This window comes from Salmo trutta, chromosome 26 (genome assembly GCF_901001165.1).
Source record: "Salmo trutta chromosome 26, fSalTru1.1, whole genome shotgun sequence".
In the NCBI taxonomy this organism is placed as follows: Eukaryota; Metazoa; Chordata; class Actinopteri; order Salmoniformes; family Salmonidae; genus Salmo; species Salmo trutta.
Window position 1 is genome coordinate 34730167 of NC_042982.1, and position 25737 is coordinate 34755903.

Below are 25737 nucleotides of genomic sequence, written 5' to 3' on the forward strand. Positions count from 1 at the left end.
CCCAAATACAGGTGTGCCAAGCTTGTAGCGTCATACCCAAGAAGACTCAAGGCTGTAAATCACTAACAAAGGTGCTTCAAAGTACTGAGTAAAGGGTCTGAATATTTATGTAAATGTTATATTTCATTTATTTTAATACATTTGCAAAAATGTATAAGAACCTGTTCCTGCTTTGTCATTATGGGATATTGTGTTTATATTGATGAGGGGGAAAAAAACTATTTCATCCATTTTAGAATAAGACTAACGTAACAAAATGTGGAAAAGGTCAAGGGGTCTGAATACTTTTCAAATGCACTGTATCTAGCCCTCATGCGGTATCGCTATCTCTAGTCTTCATGCGGTATATCCAGTCTTCATGCGGTATATCCAGTCCTCATGCGGTATACCCAGTCCTGTGGCATCTCACCCCTTCTTTAGCCACCAATAGCTGCTTCTCAGCGTTCTGCTTCTTGATGTTGTAGTACTGCACCTCCACCTCGTGGGTGAGCTGCAGCCACTTCTGGAGGGACTCTGGTGGGGACCAGCTGCAGCGAGACTCCAGCTCCTTCTCTGCCTTCTTGAGGGCCATGCGCACCTGCACACACACAATCACAATGTCAACATACAGCACATAACTTCTTATTGACTCCATACAGCAGCGAAAGGAACACACCAAAGTCCACACTTTAAGGTCAAAGTCCAACACACAAGTTGAGTATTCAGGACAAATTCCCACACTGTGACAAGTCTCTCTGGTGTGGATGTGGAGGTGGGGATGGGAGAGGGAAACGTGATCTCATTGGCTCGTGAAAGCTAGCACTCTCTTTGTCTCCTGACAGCCTCATTAAGAGCTGTGCAAATGAGCCCAGAGCCACAGAGGCATCCAGCCGCCCTTAGACTCAATCACTGCCAAGCCTTAATGGAGCAGCACTGGGCCAGCCAGGGGAGCAGAGGGCCTGTAAGCCATGTGCACAGGAAGAGTTAGGGCTGTATATGGGGCCATGTGACATCAGAGTGGTTCTCCTCTGATCAGGCAGGCACGAGGGCTGACCTGGTTTGACCTCCACTGGGACACGACAACAAGAGAACAAACCTCCAGAGAAACCCTCCAGATGAAATGAGCATTCCAAATCCTCTGAAGAACTAGGCCATGGTTTAGGGTATGGTGCAATGGGCCCTGCAGTCAGGAGCTGTGAATCTAATTGTTATGTCATATGAAAGCATTCAGAGCTGATTCAAAATATTCTCTGGCTGATTATGTGTGAAAATGGAACAAGAATATTAATGCATTTTTTGATTTTCCTGAAATTTAGCACAGTGGTTCCTTTGCAGGAAGTAGGCTAAATAAAATAAATCCTCTTCCTAAGCATGCATGATAAAAATACTAAAAAGAGGGAGCTATCTCAGGCCCTTTCTCTAGTCATATATTGAGAACGGAAATCAGATAAAGGAGTGACTATTGCTTCCTCCAGCAGACTGCTGGTCTCAGGAGACCATAGTGATAGTAGCAGATTGATGAGAGAGTACACATCATGAGCCCTCTGTTCACCTGCCTTGTGTGGGCTGACCGCTGCTTCCTTCCCTGAGCTGAGTGGGAGTTATGCCTACTGATCACATTCGGCATCTAACCCATCTAAATATATAGCTGGTCCCTAGAATATAGACTGGTTAACAGGGTTCAGTCAGTTGGAGTGTCTCTCCTCTTGGGCTTTACTCTACAGGTTTCTGTTACTGGCCTCAACCACACCTTGTCTCTCAACAAGTATCCCACAAGAATAATTCCCCCTCAACCACATGCATTGGTTCTCCACCCGTCCCTCTCCAAAGTGGTACAGTCCAGTACCTGGTCCAGCTCCTCCTCGGCGTATTTCTGCCGACTCAGCTCGTTCTCGGTGCCCTCGCGGAGCTCCTTCAGCCGTTGGGCCTCCTGCTTGGCACAGTTAATCTCATCCCTCAGCTTCTGTTCCAGGTTCACCTTCTCCACCTCCACCGTACGGTGCTCCTCCTGGGCTATCTGCAGCCTGGGGGAGGGGGAGGGAGAGAGTGAGTGAGAGTGAGAGCAAGAGAGAAATAATAAGACAAGGAAAAGCATGAGATGTAATCTGTTCTTTTCCTGATCACATGGCCTGACCAGGAAGAATTCTAGGGTCTTGTTACAGGTGCTAGTAATCAGTGACAGGGGCAAACAATAGAAGTGCCTGTATCTTTTTACTACTAGATGCCAGGGAGACTGGCATGTCCACATAGCATCCTCCAAACAGCTGTCCTTGGACCTCGATGCTCCTGGCTATAAAGAATGACCACTATAGAGCCAAGGAAGCCAGGGATCCATCACTGGAGAGCTAGGAGTCTCTGTCGTCCTCTGATTTATATGCTACATGTAGTTGAGATTCCCCGGGCAGACAAAGACATGGTTTGTTTTCCAGGCAGGGTCCAGTTTCAAGAGCTAGCTACAGTAGTGGAAGTACACTGCCTCCAGCAGCCTGTTGCCTTGTAACTACATCAAACAGTTGAGCACTAGTTTGTTGTTACGGAATGTAAGCCTAACACAGGGATTTCCATGCTTCCTTGACATTTCTCTCTCTCTCTCACACACACACACACACACACACACACACGAAAAACTACAAAATAACATAAATGCATTATTCAGTGGAACTAAAGCAAGGGAGATCACAGATCATGCAGTCAAGAGAGAGAGTCTACTCACTCTGTAGACAATGCCATGAGGCTTAACACCAGCCCAGCAGTAGGCTAAGTATGTAAGTGACTGTGTGTAACGATAAAATGAGGGGCTTGCATCTTACAGTACGTGGCTGAAAACAATGGCTAACGTGTAGAGGGCAGCTGTCAGACCGCTGAATGACATCAAGGCTTGGACAGGCCAGGCCAGGAATGGGAGCCCCAGTTGGCCTTTCTGTGTTGGGATTATGGTGCTCTTCTTCTGCCACAGTAGAATGAGAATGTACTGTATTACCGTCATAAACATGTGGTCCCCAGCGCCTCAGACATCACTATATCAAGACCAACATGGAGTCCATTTGTGGGATGGCTGGCTTTGTCATGCTGGGCTAGTGCAGTGTCACGTCACACTATCCTGTGAGGTCTGTCACAAGACCACAGTTCAAACACACAGAGGGCCCACAGGGAGAGATAGGACTGTAGATATTCATGTTATCCACAGGGAGACTGCTTTAGCTTGTATACAACCTAGGCTGCTATGTTTTAAAGAGATCACATCATATATTTGAGATTATCAATATCTGATTAGAATTGGTCCATTGAAATTATTAAGAGAATTTCAATTTATATAAACTAACCTGAATTCATGGAGTATCCGCACGAGTTACAAAATCAATGAGTAAGAGTGATAACAGGTTTTACACGGTGTGGGTTGAGAGAATGCTGTTTTACACCACCAGAGAGCAGCCTCCTCCCACCAGAGGTAGAGGAGGTAGAGCTGCAGTCAAGAGGAGCCTGACGAATCACCCTGAATTGAATTATGCTGCTCTATTACATACATTGTCTGAATCTGCCATCCTATATGTTGTTTGTGTGACTTCATTTCAAAATGTGGGGAGTGTTATGCAAAAATTCATCAGCGATTCGATAGCCTAACAAATCTAAGTATCGAAGTTGACAACATAACCATGGAGGTTGGCTCTGGCCCAACCCATTAGTTTCTGGGGCCAATCAGAATGGTCAGAATGTGTTGCACATTGTAGAAATTGTCAGGGAGGGAGGCAAATCCAGACTGATCATGGAGAAGAAACATCTGTTGGCTGGAATGATGTGGATGGGTAGCTAGGCAACAGTGAAAGGTGATCCTGGGGTCTGAGGATGGAAAATGTGGGCAGTGGGCCCTCCCACAAATGCTCTCGACCCTGACCTCTACCATTCACTAGCCACAGCTCCAGCAGCAACAACGGCAGGGCAGGCAGGCACTCCACTGAGAGAAGACCAATGCGGACACTCAGCCCCACTGCACTGCACTGCAGGGTCCAACAAAGGACTTATGTACTGTACAAGCGAACATCATCAAAGCCTATTTGCAGGACCAGCTCAGTACCTCCAGGCTGTAACCGGGCTGATATAGATTTGCATGAATAGCATTCCTACGAGAAAGGGCCTGAGACTAGTTTTAAATCAATGTCATTTATGAGCAACTGGAAAATGAGCAGCAGAATGCGGAGAGATATATATATCTATATCTATATCTATATATTCAGGTCTAATCCTGAATGCTGATTGGTTAAAACTGCATTCCAGCCTGTCTATTCCACAAGTTACCACCAGCTAAATCTATGATGTTAAAGTGCCTATTTACTCTGTTCCATCTGACTGCACAATCCACTGTCTCATCAGCCCAGCCAGGCAATTTATACACTTGATCTCCACTATAAAAAGCATCTAGACATTATCTCACGCTTCTTTTAGAATAACATTTCGTTTTCAACAGTGGAGATTTGTATAAACCTTTGTCTCTCCAACATTTGCAACATTGTTCTAATATTCAAATTTGATCTCCAGCTGTCCCATAGTAATGAACGTTTCGGGAGTGGGGACGAGACAGACTGGCTAAGAAATGCTGCCTGTCTAAATTATGGATCAGCTGGCATCCTTTTCATGGATACACTGCATTTGGAAAGTATTCAGACCACATGACAGCCTGTATTTGAGGAGTTTCTTCCATTATTCTCTGCAGATCCTCTCAAGCTCAGGTTAGATGTGGAGCTTCGCTGCACAGCTATTTTCAGGTCTCTCCAGAGATGTTTGATCGGGTTCAAGTTCAGGCACTGGCTGGGCCACTCAAGGACATTGAGACTTGTCCCGAAGCCATTCCTGCATTGTCTTGGCTGTGTACTTAGGGTCGTTGTCCTGTTGGAAGATGAACCTTCGCCCCAGTCTGAGGTCCTGAGCGCTCTGGAGCAGGTTTTCATCAAGCATCTCTGTACTTTGCTCCGTTCATCTTTCTCACATTCCTGACTAGTCTCCCAGTCCCTGAAAAACATCCCCACAGCATGATGCTGCCACCACCATGCTTCACCGTAGGGATGGTATTGGCCAGGTGATGAGCGGTGTCTGGTTTCCTTCAGACGTGACGCTTGGCATTCAGGCCAAAAAGTTCAATCTTGGTTTCATCAGAACAGAGAATCTTGTTTATCATGGTCTGAGAATCTTTTAGGTGCCTTTTGGCAAACTCCAAGCAAGCCGTCTTGTGCCTTTTACCGAGGAGTGGCTTCCGTCTGGAAACTACCATAAAGGCCTGCAGGGATGGATGTCCTACTGGAAGGTTCTCCCATCTCCACAGCAAAAATGTATACAAACCTGTTTTCGCTTTGGCATTATGGGGTATTGTGTGTAGATTGATGAGGGAATACATTTATTTGATACATTTTAGAATAAGGCTGTAACATAAAATTTGGAAAAGTTGAAGGGGTCTGAATACTTTCTGAATGCACACGGTATACTGTATGAGGACTAGATATACCGTATGCACTGTATACAAAGAAATGTCAATTGAAAAAAGATAAAACTAAATGGAGTGCAGCTAGTTTGCAGTCTTTCCAGCTTCAGTTTGAAGTGATTGTGTTAGCTGTGTTGTTGGCTAGCTCCTCTGAACAACAGTGTCCTGACGAGAGAGCACATTTTCTATGCCAGGCGAAATTGCACCTCATTAGCTCATTGTTATGGATGTATCCAAATAATTATCATCATTAAACAGCTTAAACAAATGCAAATGTAGCTACTTTGCTGTTATTCTGGCTGCACTATTTGACGTGACCGTAAATTAGCCAAAGTTGGTTAGCTAGCAAGCAAGGGATAAGAACGTTGCCAGTCAGTATCGCAATGGAACATATAGAACGAACACCTGGGTTGCGTCCATAGATACAGAACAAAAAGACTGAATGATTGGGTCGCGTCTCTGGCAACGGAACCAATAGAATGAACAACTAGGCGGTTTGGGTAGCAACCCTAGATTTGTGTCGGGACTATATCTTGGGGAAGGATGAAATAGTATGAATAAATTCCCCCCAAAAAATGTTAATTAAAATATGTCAATCATTATTTGAATATGTTTGTAACCCATTGTAAAAAAGTGATAATGCCCTCGCAGCCAGTGTTTGGAGGATATATTGGCGCATTTCAACTTTGTCTCGGGCCTAACATCCGTGCCAATATGTGCTCCAAACACAGGCTTCTCTGGGATTATCACTTAAATATACCCATCAAGAGGCATATATGGGAGGTGTATAAACACAATATCCATCACCCACGTCATCTAATGATCCTGTTTAGTAGAGACGTGTCCTTGTCCTGCACACTACACTACACACACTACGGCAGACACACACACTACGGCAGACACACACACTACGGCAGACACACACACTACGGCAGACACACACACTACGGCAGACCTCCGTCCACATAGGAGTGAGTAAGTGGTGGAGGTGACATGGAAAGCGTGTGAAGAGGTAATGCCTGGCACCAGCTGGTGTTGTTAAAGACACCCAGAGTACAAACGAGGTGAAATAGGCCTACCGCTCCATGGAGAGCCCCCTCCCTCCCTACATCCGTCCCACAGCAGTTAAAACGGAAGGCTGAGGCTCGTGGCCAGGCGACTTGATCCGGCGACGGGATCTCCCTTGAAGGTCTGGCCAGACAGCAGCTGGCAGCAGGAAGCAGGAACGGCTAAAGACACAGAGGAGATGACCCCTCTCCCCAGCAGAGCACAGGAGACATTGCCAGCCTGTCCACCCAGTCACACTGAGTCACCCTGTCTTGCATGTTCTCTTCCCCTGCTTCCATTACAGGGCTCACATAGGAGACATGTTTGCCTGTCTCCTCAAGTCCAGACAGTCAGTCTGTGTGCTCCCATTCACTGTTACAGTAACAAGTGTTTAACAGGAGGGTAGCAGGCATCTCAATGTCAATGCTTTGGTTTGCTGTGGTATAACAACTGTAGACGAAAGTCTACAACCTCATTAGGTACAAACTACAAAACAGCAACAATACATTACATACATACATACATACATACATACATACATACATACATACATACATACATACATACATACATACATACATACATACATACATACATACATACATACATACATACATACATACATACATACATACATACAATACATACATACCATACATACCATACAATTTGCACATGAAATTATTGTCATTTATAAGACACTGTCACTAGGTGTTTCAGAGAGTTGCAGCCTCATCTGAATGTCCCACAGCAGGGGGTGAGATGGATTTAAACACAGACAACATGGTGGCGTGAGGAATGCCAGAGATGTTTTACTATCACAGTGAATGAACGGGGAGGGCATTACTAACCCCTGTTCCCAACTGACAGGATGTGATATACAAAGTTTCTGTCTGGGGAGAGAGGGACGTCGAGAGGTATAACATGTCTCTGTTCCAGGGTTGCTCTCCTCTCAGTACAGGACACAGCCCCGGTAAAACTCTCAGCTAGCAAGGCTATGGAACACACAGCTCGCCCGTGCAGAATCAATGACCTGGTAGCAAGGACAGCAGATGGGGCCTCTTTATGGCTAGGCTAAGTTGGTGGATCAGTAGGCCTACGCCACAGGAGGTTGGCTGGTGGACAAGCTTGTGGCAATGGCTGGAGTGGAATAAGTACAATGGTATCAAACACATGGTTTGCAGGTGTTTGATGCCATTCCATTAGCTCTGTTCTGGACATTATTATGAGGTGTTCTCCAGTCAGCAGCCTCCTGTGTACGAGTCAGCATTGAGCCATAGATGAACAGGAGGATGTGAAAATAATCCATCTCCATGCTGTCGTCAGAAAGCATGAATATAGGCAGTGCTAATGGCAGAAACTACAGTGTTCTACACATGTTCATACTGTTTCTGTACCATACCGGGGATACGGCGTTACCAGAAGTGCATACAAGAGGCACTATTTCAAATTCATATTACAAATAAGAAACAGTGACACACAAAACTATTTAGGCAACAAAGATCTTGATCCTGGAGGGGATTGAATCTCTCTGCTCTGGTCCCGTGTGGCTCAGTTGGTAGAGCATGGTGTTTGCAACGCGAGGGTTGTGGGTTCGATTCCCACGGGGGACCAGTACGGAAAAAAAAAAATGTATGCATTCACTACTGTAAGTCGCTCTGGATAAGAGCATCTGCTAAATGACTAAAATGTAAATGTAAAATGTAAGAAGCTTGATCTTGACACATAGCCACTTAGCTAGAAAGTTAGCAAACCAAATGCATAGCCGAAGCTGGATATAATTTATTTGACATATCTTACATTTCTTATAGTTATACTTAACTTCTTGTTATAACCAGTGGCGTAGTACGTTTTTTTTTTAAAGGTATTCGAAGATCATGTTGTCTGTATTTCTACAATGTCCTGGTATAGGGTTTATCGCCCAAGCCTAGACTGCAGCTTAAAAAAGGGGAGGACAGCCAGGCAGTCTGCCTGCCAGGGGAAAGCGCTTGAGCCTCCTGGCAGGGGAAAGAGTTTGACCTTCCTGGCTTGTCCCCATGCCCTGGAATGGCAAATGAGCCTGTTGGTCTGTATTCAACAGCCACACTACACCAAGCTGCAAGACATACTTTCCGCTCCCCTGTCACGATACAGAAACACCCACCCACGCACACCCCACCAAAGCAGCTGTGCGGGGTACTATAATACTAGTGACCAGGACAGAAGCCAGAGAGAGAGGGCCACAGAAGAGGGAGTTGAGCTATAATACTAGTGACCAGGACAGAAGCCAGAGAGAGAGGGCCACAGAAGAGGGAGTTGAGCTATAATACTAGTGACCAGGACAGAAGCCAGAGAGAGAGGGCCACAGAAGAGGGAGTTGAGCTATAATACTAGTGACCAGGACAGAAGCCAGAGAGAGAGGGCCACAGAAGAGGAAGGGGAGTTGAGCTATAATACTAGTGACCAGGACAGAAGCCAGAGAGAGAGGGCCACAGAAGAGGAAGGGGAGTTGAGCTATAATACTAGTGACCAGGACAGAAGCCAGAGAGAGAGGGCCACAGAAGAGGAAGGGGAGTTGAGCTATATTTCCACTAGATCCCAATGGGAGAAACCAAAGACTTCAGTTTCTCTCTCCGAGTCAAACCACACGCATATGCTAACTCAGATTTCAAAAGGTGTTTGCGGAATAATCATTAAGAAAAATAATTTCCATGGACAGGTGACAACAAGTTCCCCTTGTGATCAGCTGTGAGGCTTAGTTCAGAGGATGTTCATTGCTGTTCCATAGAGATCACCTCCACTCTGTGCGGACAGGATTTTGTGTCCTCGCGTAATGACTGCACTAAAAGTTTGGACCCCAGGAAGAGTAGCCACTTAATTGGGGATCCTAATAAATACTACATCTCTAGAATGAGGAACTCAACTGATGGCCTCAGAACAGTTAAACTTCCACCTTCTGTTTCCGTTGGATTATGGATTGGCCTTTCAACATGACAAACTTGAAAAAGCTGCTAATTCTTGACTAAATGGACACTGACTGTCCCCAAATTCCCACCACGACGTCAAGCCACCACGACATCAAGTAGGAGACGTTTTATTATGAGAACAGCAAACCAATATGATTAACCTGCTAATGAAGCAGGCCTAATAGAGAGAGCCTAGATTAGTACCAAAAACAACATAGCATGGAACTGGCTGATACAATGAAACACCATCAGATAAATGAGGCGCCATTAGAATTCTACAATGACATAATTCAGTCACTACTTCTATGGGCTTACATTGGCCTGCTTCCTTCTGCTACAGTGGCTGAAGGGAAAGACACTCACTTCTTCTGTAGATCATGCAGGCTCTGCTCAGCCCTCTGTAGGCCATCCAGGTCCGTCATCATCTTCTTCATGTGGTCCTTGGAGTAACGGTTCTGGATGTAGGCGAACCAGCAGCCTCCAATGCCGATCACTATGGACACCACCAGCATGAAGTCCTTCAGGTGGTTATGTCTGTTCACTGGGGAGAGAGAAAAGTGTTAGGTTAAATGGATACATCAGTATTTTGGCAAAGAAGCCCTTTATTTACTTCCCCTAGCATTAGCGCAATGAATGGAAGTCTACGGTAACTGTTAGCATGCTAGTGGATACCATTGCCTTCCAGTTATTGCACTGACCCTAGTTAGCATTGGCTCGCGAAACTACCTCCAACTTCCTTCATACTGGATGCAGACACATAAAATGGTCTACATGAGTTCATCTGACTCTGGTTAAGTAGATAAAGGCCTAAATGTATCCTTTAAAGAATAGCACACATTGTATGGCGGTAACGTTTTCGGATTGTCCCTTCATCTCATTGGTGGTGAACTAATCATGTGAAAATGTGAAACAATGAATTCAAGTCATGATACTGTACTGTGGCGAGGTCAGTCCAATAGAGATGTGTGATAGTAGTGTGTGTGTGCGCGTGTGTGTGTGGGGGGGGGGGGGGGGGGGGGGGGGGGTTGAGGAGGCACCAGGCCAAAAGACCAAGATAAAAGGCAGATTAACACGCTATTTCAGTCTGCTAAAAGACGCTGAGGAACACATTGAGAACACGAGGACATGGGAGTTTACATTTACATGAGGCAACGAATCAATCCCCCGGCCCTGGCCGCCACCATCTCACCCTTCCTGTCCTCTGAGGGATTGACTCGGCCCGGGTAGAGAGGTGTGAATGTCCTCGGTCATAATGTTGCCATCCTAAGGGATCCAGAACAGTCCCATTCCTCAGTCACCGAAAAGCACGCCAGCCAGGAAGGCAGCAACTAACCCTCATGTAAAATTAGCCACAACGCCTTAGACACGATCCATCATCCTTAAAGCACAGAGAGACAAAGGATTACAAAGCCCATTCTCTTAAAGCTGTGAGCCGCCGTAGGGCCTGGAAAGGGATAAGATCTACGCAAACACATAGCATAACCTATTAGCAAACACAGCGCTTATTTCCTGGAGTGAAACAAAAGAGGAAGTGGAGTGTCAGCTAAAGCCTGGGCCTGGCATCCCTCTCTATAAAGGCTCAGAGGGCGTGTCAACTTACAAACAAGCCTTACACACTAAGCTCTCTCTGCTGGCTGTTACTGACATGGAACAAAGACCTCCCTCCGTCTCGCAGAAAAACAACATCCCCTGACACAAGGCTCCCTTTAATGTCACCAACATAGGGTAATGTGCTCATCATTAGGCAAGCAATATTTGCTTGCCCTCCATCATGAGTCAAGAGCTCTGTGTGGGCTCTTGTAGCCTTGCCTACACAATTCAGTACAAACACAGTTGGCCATTGACAGTGGAACTTGGCCGGATAGTGGTGAATGACTAGACTGGTGTCGGGCCAAAGATACAGCAACGAGGAAAAACATACGAGGGGGAAGTAGCTTGGCTATAAAGTTCTAGGGCAGGCGTCCCCAATTACAGTCAGCTGTGGACATACTTTTCCTTGAGCGGATGGTCGGGGGGCCGGATCATAGTTATAAATAATTTGCACACTGCAAATTGACAGCAGAAACCCAAACAGATATAGTATTTGACAAAAACAGAATCATTTCTAACCTTGACTACATTGGGATACAATCACATAAGCCTCTATTTAGGCGTGGGAATACTTGGGAACAGATTTCGTAAATTAAAAATCACTTTGCACTGATTTCCTTTTGATTTTAAAGTTATGTCCAACTAACGTTTGTTTGTTTCTTGATTTGCTGAGAGAAATTGGGGGCAAAATAAAAATCACTTGTGGGAAAAATTTGGCCTGCGGTCTGCCTATATGGGAACAATGCACTAGGGCTTCCTACAGTAACAGTACAGCAGAGCTGTGTGTGTCTGTGGCTCTGTGGTCTGACAGAGGAGAGACAGCAGGGTTCATAATATTATTAATGATCTAATATACACTACATGAACAAAAGTATGTGGACACCTGCTCGTAAAACATCTCAATCCAAAATCATGGGCATTAATATGGAGTTGGTCACCGCTTCGCTGCTAGAACAGCTTCCACTCTTCTGTGAAGGCTTTCCACTAGATGTTGGAACATCCATTCAGCCACAAGAGCGTTAGTGAGGTCCGGCACTGATGTTGGGCGATTAAGCCTGGCTCGCAGCCGGGGGTTCCAATTCATCCCAAAGGTGGGGTTGAGGTCAGGGCTCTGTGCATGCCAGTCAAGTTCTTCCACACCGATCTCAACAAACCATCTCTGTATGGACCTCATTTTGTGCATAGGGGCATTTTCATGCTGAAACAGGAAAAAGCCTTGCCCAAACTGTTGACACAAAGTTGGGAGCACAGAATTGTCTAGAATGTAATTGTATGCTGTAGAGTTAAGATTTCCCTTCACTGGAAGTAAGGGTCCAAGCTCGAACCATGAAAAACAGCACCAGACCATTATTCCTCCTCCACCAAACTTGACTGTTGGCACTATGCATTCAGGCAGGTAGCGTTCTCCTGGCATCTGCCAAACCCAGATTCGTCTGTCGGACTGCCAGATGGTGAAGCGTGATTCATCATTCCAGAGAACGCGTTTCCACTGCTCCAGAGTCAATTGGTGGCGAGCTTCACACCACTCCAGAAATTATTTTCTTTGGAGACTGCATGGCTGTGTGCTCGATTTTATATACATCAGGCCAATCATCCGTTCCCTCCCACAGGAAAAGAACTCCCTCTCGCGTTGTTGTCATGACATTTCATTTCAGTGTCTTCATGCTCAATTTGCAGTGGGTCTGCAGCATTAGAATCCAACTCTTCATCTGTGGAAGACCAGACAGTGCAGAGGAATATATGATCCCTAAGGTCATACTCAACTAAATCATTTGAATCTCCTGTTGCTATAGTCCAATTACTGGTGGTTGAATACAACCATTTTAAACACACACAAACATGTACAGGTAACTGCCAGCATAAAACAGGTAACTGCCAGAATAAAGGAAACACTTGAGTAAATGAGGGACACAAAGTATATTGAAAGCAGGTGCTTCCACACAGGTGTGGTTCATGACTTAATTAACATCCCATCATGCTTAGGGTCATGTGTAAAAATGCCCAGATGCCAATTATTTTGGCTACCATGACTAGAATAGATCTCAGTGACTTTGAAAGACAAGTCTCAAAGGAGCATAGGGGGTTTAACAGGTGTGTGTGCATGTGTCTCAGTCAGCAGATCTTAACCCAATTAAACACTTAATCAAATTTTATTGGTCACATACATGGTTAGCAGATGTTAATGTGAGTGTAGTGAAATGCTTGTGCTTCTAGTTCAGACAGTGCAGTAATATCTAACAAGTAATCTAACAATTCCCCAACAACTACCTAATACACACAAATCTAAAGGGGTGAATGAGAATATGTACAAATAAGTACATGGATGAGTGATGGCCGAGTGGCATAGGCAAGGTGCAATAGATGGTATAAAATACGGTATATACATGTGATATGGGGCGGCAGGTAGCCTAGTGGTTAGAGCGTTGGGCCGGTAACCGAAAGGTTGGTGGATCACATCCCCGAGCTGACAAGGTAAAAATCTGTCGTTCTGCCCCTGAACAAAATCTGTTCCTCATTCACCCCTTAAGAATTTGTTCTTAACTGACTTGCCTAGTTAAAGGTTAAATAAAATAAATAAAAATGAGTAATGTAAGATATGTAAACATTATTAAAGTGGGAGATTCTGGAAGCGGCACCTGAGATGGCGTTTTCCACCAACACCAAATGATAGAATGTTGTCGCATCCCTCCAATAGAGTTCCAGACACTTGTAGAATCTATGCCAAGGCGCATTGAAGCTGTTCTGGTGGCTCGTGGTGGCCCAACGCCCTATTAAGACACTATGTTGGTGTTTCCTTTATTTTGGTGCCTTGGGAAAGTATTCAGACCCATTGACTTTTCCACATTTTGTTATGCCTTATTCTAAAACATTACATTTTTTCCTTCAACAATCTACACACAATACCCCATAATGACAAAGCAAAAACATATTTATGAAATATGACAATTACATAAGTATTCAGACTCTTTATTCAGTACTTTGTTGAAGCACCTTTGGCAGCAATTAGCCTTGAGTCTTCTTAGGTATGACACTACAAGCTTGGCACACCTGTATTTTGTGTTTCTTCTTTGCAGATCCTCTCAAGCTCTGTCAGGTTGGATGGGGAGCTTTGCTGCACAGCTATTTTTAGGTCTCTCCAGAGATGTTTGATCGGGTTCAAGTCCGGGCTCTGGCTGGGCCACTCAAGGACATTCAGAGTCTTGTCTCGAAGCCACTCCTGTGTTGTCTTGGCTGTGTGCTTAGGGTCGTTGTCCTGTTGGAAGATGAACCTTTGCCCCTGTCTGAGGTCCTGAGCGCTCTGGAGCAGGTTCATCAAGGATCCCTTTATACTTTGCTCCGTTCATCTTTCCCTCAATCCTGACTAGTCTCCCAGTCCCTGCCACGATGCTACCATCACCATGATTCACCGTAGGGGTGGTGCCAGGTTTCCTCCAGACGTGACGCTTGGAAATAAGGTCAAAGAGTTCAATTCTGGTTTCATCAGACGAGAGAATCTTGTTTCTCATGGTCTTAGAGACTTTAGGTGCTTTACGACAAACTCCAAGCGGGCTGTCATGAGCCTTTTACTGAGGAGTGGCTTCCATCTGGTCACTCTACCACAAAGGCCTGATTGGTGGAGTGCTGCAGAGATGGTTGTCCTTCTGGAAGGTTCTGCCATCTCCGTAGAGGAACTCCGGAGCTCTGTCAGAGTGACCATCGGATTCTTGGTCAACTCCCTGACCAACACCCTTCTCCCCTGATTGCTCAGTTTGGCCAGGCAGCCAGCTCTAGGAAGAGTCTTGGAGGTTCCAAACTTCTTCCATTTAAGAATGATGGAGGCCACTGTGTTCTTAGGGACCTTCAATGCTGCAGAAATGTTTTGGTACCCTTCCCCAGATTTGTGCTTCAACACAATCCTGTCCCGGAGCTCTACGGACAATTCCTTCAACCTCATGGCTTGGTTTTTGCTCTGACGTGCAGAGTGATAACATGAAATGTATAAAAACCTGTTTTAACTTTGTCATTATAGGGTATTGTATGTAGCTTGCTGAGGATTGTATTTATTTAATACATTTTAGAATAAGGCTGTACTGTAACAATATGTGGAAAAAGTCAAGGGGACTGAATACTTTCTGAAGACACTGTACATGTAGGTACTTTCCTCTAACACATTCCATTAGCTTATCCTTTCTCTGAAAACACGTCGCTGATTAGCAGGAATGTTGCCTAGAAAGTCCAAAGTGACATGTTTAACTGACCATTACACTGGGAATGACTTGGCTCCAACCTGTCTTTTTCTTTTATTCTTCAGTTGAACACTCCAGTTGCATGTAATAAGTCGTAAACAGGGCTGTGGAATGGGTCCCCTTTGGTAAATGTGTCAGCCATTAAGACAAGACAAGGAGTCGTGTCCATTTCTGACGGGGCCCATTGTGAAAGGTGTCTTAAAATGCTGCTGCTGTGCACAGACAGTCTGTGCCACTATCGGCAGGACCTGTGGCTTTCTGCCCGGGGCTGTCATGTCCAGACGACCCCTCTCTTCCTCCAGCTGAGACTCTTCCCTAAACAAACACAATGACACATTCCAGACACAGACCCCTAACTCTCCCTTATCCTGATGCTGCTGCAACCTTCTTATAAAACAACCCAAATTCTCCTTTATTTCTCCCCCCGTTCTCTAGTATGGAGAGCAGAGCAGACAGAACTTCAAGGCCAGAGGAAGCCCAAGGCGACATTAATATTCTGGTTTCCTTACATAACCTGATCACAGATTCTTGTTCTACGGCCAAAAATTAAAATGTCTTAGATTTTTCACAGACCTGAAAAGTGGTCTCCTGATGTGGTTTAAACATTGTTGTGCACTTAAAGAACACAATTTGATGTTCTATTTAGAAAAGTGTGATTTTGAGAGTGAAAACCACAAACTAAATTTGAATATTATAAGATTTTAGAGCCACCACCACACTGTACACAATCTGTCTGTGGTGCAGCCCCAGAATGTGAGCCATCAGGTTCTCCCTCCCTGGTTCCCAGGAACCCCTTGTCTGATGGTGACTACATCAGCAGTTTATTTCAAGCCCCAGCCCCACTGACAGGGTATGACCAACAGAATGCCATACATTTACAGTAGGAAAACAATGGGGAAAACAGGTGTAGCTACATGACCAACCACTGAGACAGCAGGAGCCTCTCGGTACAAAAGATTCATGCTGCAACAGGCTGAAATATGTAACTGTGAGACAGCTGTCAGGAACCTAGTCCTGTGTTCTTCCTGTTTAACCAGGCCCAGGGTTGCTGTGGGAATGACTGATTATGCTCCACATAAATACAACTGACATGTTCTGTTTCCTATCAGGTCCTTTAACTCCATAATTGGCAGGACTTAGTGCCAGGTTGGGTCCTTTAAATCCATAACTGGTAGGACTTAGTGCCAGGTTGGGTCCTTTAAATCCATAACTGGTAGGACTTAGTGCCAGGTTGGGTCCTTTAAATCCATAACTGGTAGGACTCAGTGCCAGGTTGGGACATGCACCTTGTTAACGCAAGTGTGCACCAGCAAGAGACCGTTGTTTGGTTAGCCATGTTCCTATAGCGCTCATGTGATTGCAGAATTTGCAAAACAAAATGGCCACTGGATTGATGAAAATAATCATGTTATCATTCTGCCAGGTAGGCATTGGCTACTTTGAGGTTAACATTTAATTGAGAAGGATTCTGGGAAAGCCTTTCCATCTCTGCTAGAAGGTTATCATTAGCATCATCGCTAACGCCTACACAGTGTAGAGATACACACGCACGGCACGGACAGACGGGCATACCTGTGCCGTTTCAAAACGTTGCAGGAAAATACAAATCACTGATTCATTTTGATAATATATCTGATGAGTAACTTGGGAAAATGTAGGAATTTTCTAATAAGTTCAATACAATTAGTTGATTTCCTACTACGTTCAGCATATTTAATAAATTGTTGAATTCCATTTTAATCTCTGTATTCCATGATTCCATCCGCAACACAGATTTGACAGAGTTTTGGTGTGTTTGTCTTAGTGTTTATTTATTTTATTTCACCTTTACTTAACCAGGTAGGCTAGTTGAGAACAAGTTCTCATTTACAACTGTGACCTGGCCAAGATAAAGCAAAGCAGTGTGACACAGACAACAACACAGAGTTACACATGGAGTAAACAATAAACAAGCCAATAACACAATAAACAAGTCAATGACACAGTAGAAAAAAAGAAAGTCTATATACAGTGTGCGCAAAAGGCATGAGGAGGTAAGGCAATAAATAGGCCATAGGAGCGAATAATTACAATTTAGCAGATTAACACTGGAGTGATAAATGAGCATATGATGATGTGCAAGTAGAAATACTGGTGTGCAAAAGAGCAGAAAAGTAAATAAAATAAAAACTAAATGGGGATGAGGTAGGTAGATTGGGTGGGCAATTTACAGATGGACTATGTACAGCTGCAGCGATCGGTTAGTAGCTCAGCTCAGGTAGCTGATGTTTAAAGTTGGTGAGGGAAATAAGTCTCCCACTTCAGCGATTTTTGCAATTCGTTCCAGTCACTGGCAGCAGAGAACTGGAAGGAAAGGCAGCCAAATGAGGTGTTGGCTTTGGGGATGATCAGTGAGATATACCTGCTGGAACGTGTGCTACGGGTGGGTGTTGTTATCGTGACCAGTGAACTGAGATAAGGCGGAGCTTTACCTAGCATAGACTTATTGTCTTACAGTGTGCCAGAGAGGTGTGATTATATAGGGCCCTAGAGGTGTGGTGTGTTTGTCTCAGTGTGCCAGAGAGGTGTGATTATATAGGGCCCTAGAGGTGTGGTGTGTTTGTCTCAGTGTGCCAGAGAGGTGTGATTTTATAGGGCCCTAGAGGTGTGGTGTGCTTGTCTCAGTGCGCCAGAGAGGTGTGATTTTATAGGGCCCAAGAGGTGTGGTGTTTGTCTCAGTGCGCCAGAGAGGTGTGCCTAGAATACAGAGTAGCTCAGCCTGAGCATCAACTCACCTCCTCTTTAATAGTACTGCTCTCTCTCTCTCTGCTGAGGCTGGAACAGGCTGGCTTTTGGTATGGCACACAGAGCACCACAAATTATAGCCTTCCTAAAGAGGGCTTCACTTCCTTTACGGGAAAGCTTGGTGGTTTCTGGTCTTACAGTAACCCCGGTGATACTCACAGTTTGTTATTTATCAAAGGACATTGTAGCAGAATTGAAATGGGTCATACTGATTCACTGTATTCTATGCTGCAGCAACAAGGCTGCCTGCAGGTAGTCCTAGACGATTACTGCTAAACTATAGTGGGACAAGCTTCTTTTTTTTTTTTTCCCTACCTTGTATTTTTCAGTATTACATTGTTATTGATTACCGCATTGTTGGGTTTAGAGCTTGCAAGAAAGGCATTCACTGTATTTGTGGTGCATGTGACATTAAAACTTGAAACTTGATAAGAACTAGTATTTTCCAGCTCTGCCAAGCTGCTGCTTGAGACTAATAAACACAGTTTGGAGTTGTGGTTTTTTAACCAACTGTCTCCCATTGGAGAGACAAACAGAGCAGACACTGTTCTTCCTCATAATTACATTCACAAACAGTCGCATCAGAATGCAACAGAAATTCTCCTTTATCGGTCTGGGTGAAAGATAAACAAACTAATACGTCATGTAATTGTAAAACATAATAATCCACTTACTGAGTGGGGCTCCGAACAGCACAGTGTCCAAGGCCTTGAGCTGCAGCTTCTGAACATGGCTGCGATCCAGCATCTTCAGAATGGACACTGTCAGAGTGGCGTTCTTCACAGCCAGCCTGAGGGAACACACAGACAGATTGAGATTTTCCAGTGCAGTCACAGGAACATTGAGGAAGAGAGCGAGAATAGGAGGGTTAGTATGAAGGAAGCTATGAGTTAATTTACCTGGGCATGACAGTGCCGTTGAAGTGCATCTTGCGGAAGGCGTCCACATACTGCGGCAGCTCCACGTAGATGAGCCAATTCTCCACATCGTCCACTGTCCAGTTGCACACTGCAATACACAAACATGATATTACCTCTCTCTCTCTGACCGTTTCAGATGAGCCTTAGTAATCTCCATCACTGGTTGTACGCCAACTTTGAGCCAACGCCGACCCACACACAGAGAACATCTGTGATTCTGCTTTATATCTTAAGTGTCGCCGTGAGACGAGTGTATCCAAAATCCCTTATAGGGATCCTCTATCATAACACGCTGTTAAATGTAGCTACACACGTTAGCCATCTCTTAATAAAAGACAGGGTAAGGGAAACAGGACTGGCAGGAAGTCAGCAGCAGTGTGGTGTGGGCACAGGCTGCCTAGTCGGCTGGGTGGGTTAATGTGCTGCAGTCTGGCCGGCTGGGTGGGTTAATGTGCTGCTGCCTAGCCGGCTGGGTGGGTTAATGTGCTGCAGTCTAGCCGGCTGGGTGGGTTCATGTGCTGCTGCCGAGCCGGCTGGGTGGGTTCATGTGCTGCTACCTAGCCAGCTGGGTGGGTTAATGTGCTGCTGCCTAGCTGGCTGGGTGGGTTAATGTGCTGCTGCCTAGCTGGCTGGGTGGGTTAATGTGCTGTTGCCTAGCTAGCTGTGTGGGTGGGTTAATGTGCTGCCGCCTAGCTAGCTAGGGTGGGTTAATGTGCTCCTGCCTAGCTAGTTGCGTGGGTGGATTAATGTGCTGCTGCCTAGCTAGCAAGCAGGGTGGGTTAATGCGCTGCTGCCTAGCTAGCTCGCTGGGTGGGTTCATGTCCTGCTTCCTAGCTAGCTGGCTGGGTTAATGTGCTGTTGCCTAGCTAGTTGGGTTAATGTGCTGCTGCCTAGCTAGCCGGGTGGGTTAATGTGCTGCTGCCTAGCTAGCTGGGTGGGTTAATGTGCTACTGCCTAGCTAGCTGGATGGGTTAATGTGCTACTGCCTAGCTAGCTGGGTGGGTTAATGTGCTGCTGCCTAGCTATTTGGGTGGGTTAATGTGTTGCTGCCTAGCTAGCAGGGTGGGTTAATGTGCTGCTGCCTAGCTAGCAGGGTGGGTTAATGTGCTGCTGCCTAGCTAGCAGGGTGGGTTAATGTGCTGCTGCCTAGCTAGCTGGGTGGGTTAATGTGCTACTGCCTAGCTAGCTGGGTGGGTTAATGTGCTGCTGCCTAGCTAGCTAGCTGGGTTAATGTGCTGCTGCTTTGCTAGCTGGGTGGGTTAATGGGCTGCTGCCTAGCTAGCTGTGTGGGTTAATGTGCTGCTGCCTAGCTATTTGGGTGGGTTAATGTGCTGCTGCCTAGCTAGCTGGGTTAATGTGCTGCTGCTTTGCTAGCTGGGTTAATGCGCTGCTGCCTACCTAGCTAGCTGGGTTAATGTGCTGCTGCCTAGATAGCTGGGTTAATGTGCTGCTGCCTAGCTAGCTGGGTGGGTTAATGTGCTACTGCCTAGCTATTTGGGTGGGTTAATGTGCTGCTGCCTAGCTAGCTAGCTGGGTGGGTTAATGTGCTGCTGCCTAGCTAGCTGGGTGGGTTAATGTGCTGCTGCCTAGCTAGCAGGGTGGGTTAATGTGCTGCTGCCTAGCTAGCTGGGTGGGTTAATGTGCTACTGCCTAGCTAGCTGGGTGGGTTAATGTGCTGCTGCCTAGCTAGCTAGCTGGGTTAATGTGCTGCTGCTTTGCTAGCTGGGTGGGTTAATGGGCTGCTGCCTAGCTAGCTGTGTGGGTTAATGTGCTGCTGCCTAGCTATTTGGGTGGGTTAATGTGCTGCTGCCTAGCTAGCTGGGTTAATGTGCTGCTGCTTTGCTAGCTGGGTTAATGCGCTGCTGCCTACCTAGCTAGCTGGGTTAATGTGCTGCTGCCTAGATAGCTGGGTTAATGTGCTGCTGCCTAGCTAGCTGGGTGGGTTAATGTGCTACTGCCTAGCTATTTGGGTGGGTTAATGTGCTGCTGCCTAGCTAGCTAGCTGGGTGGGTTAATGTGCTGCTGCCTAGCTAGCTGGGTGGGTTAATGTGCTGCAGTCTACCCAGCTAGCTGGGTTAATGTGCTGCTGCCTAGCCGGCTGGGTGGGTTAATGTGCTGCTGCCGAGCCGGCTGGGTGGGTGAGTTAATGTGCTGCTGCCTAGCTTGCTGGGTGGGTTCATGTGCTCCTGCCTAGCTAGCTAAGATGGGTTAATGTGCTTCTGCCTAGCTAGCTGTGTGGGTTAATGTGCTGCTGCCTAGCTAGCTGGGTGGGTTAATGTGCTACTGCCTAGCTAGCTGGGTGGGTTAATGTGCTGCTGCCTAGCTAGCTAGCTGGGTTAATGTGCTGCTGCTTTGCTAGCTGGGTGGGTTAATGGGCTGCTGCCTAGCTAGCTGTGTGGGTTAATGTGCTGCTGCCTAGCTATTTGGGTGGGTTAATGTGCTGCTGCCTAGCTAGCTGGGTTAATGTGCTGCTGCTTTGCTAGCTGGGTTAATGCGCTGCTGCCTACCTAGCTAGCTGGGTTAATGTGCTGCTGCCTAGATAGCTGGGTTAATGTGCTGCTGCCTAGCTAGCTGGGTGGGTTAATGTGCTAGTGCCTAGCTATTTGGGTGGGTTAATGTGCTGCTGCCTAGCTAGCTAGCTGGGTGGGTTAATGTGCTGCTGCCTAGCTAGCTGGGTGGGTTAATGTGCTGCAGTCTACCCAGCTAGCTGGGTTAATGTGCTGCTGCCTAGCCGGCTGGGTGGGTTAATGTGCTGCTGCCGAGCCGGCTGGGTGGGTGAGTTAATGTGCTGCTGCCTAGCTTGCTGGGTGGGTTCATGTGCTCCTGCCTAGCTAGCTAAGATGGGTTAATGTGCTTCTGCCTAGCTAGCTGTGTGGGTTAATGTGCTGCTGCCTAGCTAGCTGGGTGGGTTAATGTGCTGCTGCCTAGCTATTTGGGTGGGTTAATGTGTTGCTGCCTAGCTATTTGGGTGGGTTAATGTGTTGCTGCCTAGTTTGCTGGGTGGGTTAATGTGCTGCTGCCTACCTAGCTAGGTTAATGTGCTGCTGCTTTGCTAGCTGGGTGGGTTAATGTGCTGCTGCTTAGCTAGCTAGCTGGCTGGGTTAATGTGCTGCTGCTTTGCTAGCCGGCTGGGTTAAGGTGCTGCTGCCTAGCTAGCTAGCAGGGTGGGTTAATGTGCTGCTGCCTAGCTAGCTGGGTGGGTTAATGTGCTGCTGCCTAGGTATTTGGGTGGGTTAATGTGTTGCTGCCTAGTTTGCTGGGTGGGTTAATGTGCTGCTGCCTACCTAGCTAGGTTAATGTGCTGCTGCTTTGCTAGCTGGGTGGGTTAATGTGCTGCTGCTTAGCTAGCTAGCTGGCTGGGTTAATGTGCTGCTGCTTTGCTAGCTGGGTGGGTTAATGTGCTGCCTTGCTAGCTAGCTGGGTGGGTTAATGTGCTGCTGCATGCTGCTGGCCTGAGCACAGACAGTTTCCTGGCTCCCAACCTCCACTCTGAGCCCCCTGACAGGAAGCTGCAATGCAGCGAGACTGAGACACAACCAGAAAGGGGGTTGGGGGGTTGAAAGAGATTTGGAGAAACAGGGGAAAGAGGGAAAGGTTGAATGAGAGAGGAGATGAAGAGAGCGGGAGGAAGGAGGTGAGGGACAAAGAGAAGAGAAAAGAGGAGAGGTAGATGTGAAAAGCCATGAACGGTACATAATAAACGTGACAGAGTACTGCCAGCAGGACAAGGAGGCGTAGGTGGTACGTCAGTGTGGATGGTTGCTATCTGTGTGTGTATATGTTATGATGACAGGGCCACTGATCACCCTCTGCCAGGATGCTTGAGCTGCTAAGTGGTCTGCACTTTACTTGACAAGGCTGACATACCAGCTAATAAGTTTGACTGCTGTAGCTGGGTTGGTTGGGCAGCAAGAACTCTCCCTTACCTACAGTCACCACAGAAAACATCAAGCATTCAATCTAATTACTGAAGATAAAAACGTAAATACAATGCAGTACTCTAAAACAGACAGAGCACAGGGAGTCTAGCTAACACGGTGTCAGTCAGCAGTGAGACATCAAACAAGGTGGGCTGGACCGGCAGAGCTCTGAGAAGAGAACACAGTGTACCGAATGAGATTCATCGTCTGAGACTCTCTTATATGCAAACGGATGCACTGAGTGGGGCAGCGTGCCTGGAGGGGAGGCTTGTTTGTGCTGCTAGCCTGAAAAGAGCAGAGACAAAGTGGGGGGCTGCAGCAACACTACGGTGTTAGTTCCAGCACCTTCAGAACCCTTCCAAGTATTCCACAGGTCTTCCACACTGATGAACTGGTCGTCTCCGTGGAAACTGTTGTGCTTGGCTTTGGGATCGTGGTAGTTCAGGTCCTCCCTTAGGAACTGGAGGTCACCGAGGTCACATGGGGGGGGAGAGAAGGGAAGAGAGGTGTCAATCAAATCAGCCAGAAGGATTATGTGGCCTGTCACTTATAGGATGATGTCAGAGCAGAAGAATCAAACAGTTTCATCCAGGCTGAGGTAGACTTTGGAGACTGCAAAGTGTTAGCTTGCTCAGAGAATAACCAACAGAGAAGCAAGCCTTGTGCGTCCCTTTGCCTGCAGTGTGCATCCGGCCTTGTAACATTATCACAGTGTTCATGACAAGCAGTAGAGGAGGCTGTGTGGAACAGCCAGGAACCCCATGCTTTACTCACACTGTGAGAAGGGGCTAGAAAACACATGGCCTTTTATGACTGAATGTCAATTAAGATCGAGACATTGTCTTAATAGGCGAATGTCAATAACGATCTATAGGTTTGAGCATGCACGTGTCATTTTCCACTGACGCTTTACTGGCCTGAAAACCTGTGATGTAAATTACAAACCTATAACTCGATTGCTAACAGATGTGGACACATCATTTGATGATGAGGAACACAAAACAGGAAATCAGGTGTTCCTCTTTCTACTCTAAAACACTCAACCAATATTCCAATCTAATGAGCGTACAGTAAGTAATGCCGGACACATTGAGTGTCTCCGGTTCTCTTGAGCAACAGCATAGCAGTGCAGCGACAGGGCTTAACTGACATTATATTTCATCCATCTCTAGCCAGCCCCCATGCTGTTATCATACCGTTTCTTTGACAATGTAGCCAAATAGCTAATGTTTTAAAAATCCTAGTATGGTGTGTTCAACATGTTAAGTCGTGTCATGATGTTACAATTATTTTAGTTTGTTTTAAATGTAATTCTGTCCTTGAGCTGATCTTGTCTAGTAATGTTCTGTATTATGTCATGTTTCATGTTTTGTGTGGACCCCAGGAAGAGCAGCTGATGCTTTCGCAACAGTTAGAGATCCGAATAAAAATCCAAAACATGATCATAAAAACCTATTATTTCTTTAAGAAGTGCCCAGGCAACAGAGCTGCTTTGGTCCGAACGCTCCACTTGTTTTGTTCAGCCTTCCTCAGTATTGGCTCTGAGCCAGGACTGGTACCAGAGATATGTGCTTAATTCACAGGCTGTCTGCTTCAGGGATCATCAACCAGAACCAGTGTCTCCTTCTCTAAAACTGCTCAGCCCCTGCAGAAGAAGAGACCTCCGGCTGCCGTACAGGCCTCTCCTCTCCAAGCCTGCCCTACTACTGGTTACAGTGCAAGAGAGAAGCCTGCTACGGGGACAGTAGAGGAGGGCAGGCCACATGGGAGTCATTTTAGCAGCTCTGACCTCTGACTGCAGACATTTCTTTCAATGTTTTTTTGTTCAACCTTTATTTAACTAGGCAAGTCAGTTAACAACATATTCTTATTTACAATGACGGCCTACTCCGGCCAAACCTGGACAGCGCTGGGCCTATTGTGCGCCACCCTATGGGACTCCCAATCACGGACGGTTGTGACACAGCCTGGATTCGAACCAGGGTGTCTGTAGTGACGCCTCTAGCACTGAGATGCAGTGCCTTAGACCACCCAATGCCTGGCCAGGAAGAGCACAAATCCACCACTTACTTCAATAGCAAAATAAAGGCCATTACCAGGCAGCCATTAACTAATCTCATTATCTCTGCCCATCTTGGGAAGGAGTCCCTGCTGGTGGATGACAGGGGATTAGAGTTACTCACCCAGTCAGTCTGACAACACATTGAGTAGGGAACCTGGTAGTATTACTCACCCTGTCAGTCTGACAACACATTGAGTAGGGAACCTGGTAGTATTACTCACCCAGTCAGTCTGACAACACATTGAGTAGGGAACCTGGTAGTATTACTCACCCCGTCAGCCTGGCAACACATTGAGTAGGGAACCTGGTAGTATTACTCACCCAGTCAGTCTGACAACACATTGAGTAGGGAACCTGGTAGTATTACTCACCCAGTCAGTCTGACAACACATTGAGTAGGGAACCTGGTAGTATTACTCACCCTGTCAGTCTGACAACACATTGAGTAGGGAACCTGGTAGTATTACTCACCCCGTCAGTCTGACAACACATTGAGTAGGGAACCTGGTAGTATTACTCACCCCGTCAGCCTGACAACACATTGAGTAGGGAACCTGGTAGTATTACTCACCCTGTCAGTCTGACAACACATTGAGTAGGGAACCTGGTAGTATTACTCACCCTGTCAGTCTGACAACACATTGAGTAGGGAACCTGGTAGTATTACTCACCCTGTCAGTCTGACAACACATTGAGTAGGGAACCTGGTAGTATTACTCACCCCGTCAGCCTGACAACACATTGAGTAGGGAACCTGGTAGTATTACTCACCCTGTCAGTCTGACAACACATTG

The 25737-nt window shown here is 46.3% G+C and overlaps 1 protein-coding gene across 3 annotated transcripts in view; it reads right to left on the minus strand.

The window, feature by feature from the left end:
• The window catches only part of stim1a (stromal interaction molecule 1a), a 43017-nt gene that overhangs the window by 9039 nt on the left and 8241 nt on the right, over positions 1 to 25737 (minus strand). For all 3 annotated transcript variants that reach the window (XM_029715781.1, XM_029715780.1, XM_029715779.1), the window contains exons 4-9: positions 23227 to 23341; positions 18941 to 19049; positions 18716 to 18831; positions 9805 to 9982; positions 1826 to 2003; positions 410 to 577 (exon numbers count right to left, since the gene is read on the minus strand). In XM_029715781.1, the coding sequence (XP_029571641.1) occupies positions 410 to 577; positions 1826 to 2003; positions 9805 to 9982; positions 18716 to 18831; positions 18941 to 19049; positions 23227 to 23341 (864 nt within the window). The remainder of the gene's footprint in view (positions 1 to 409; positions 578 to 1825; positions 2004 to 9804; positions 9983 to 18715; positions 18832 to 18940; positions 19050 to 23226; positions 23342 to 25737) is intronic.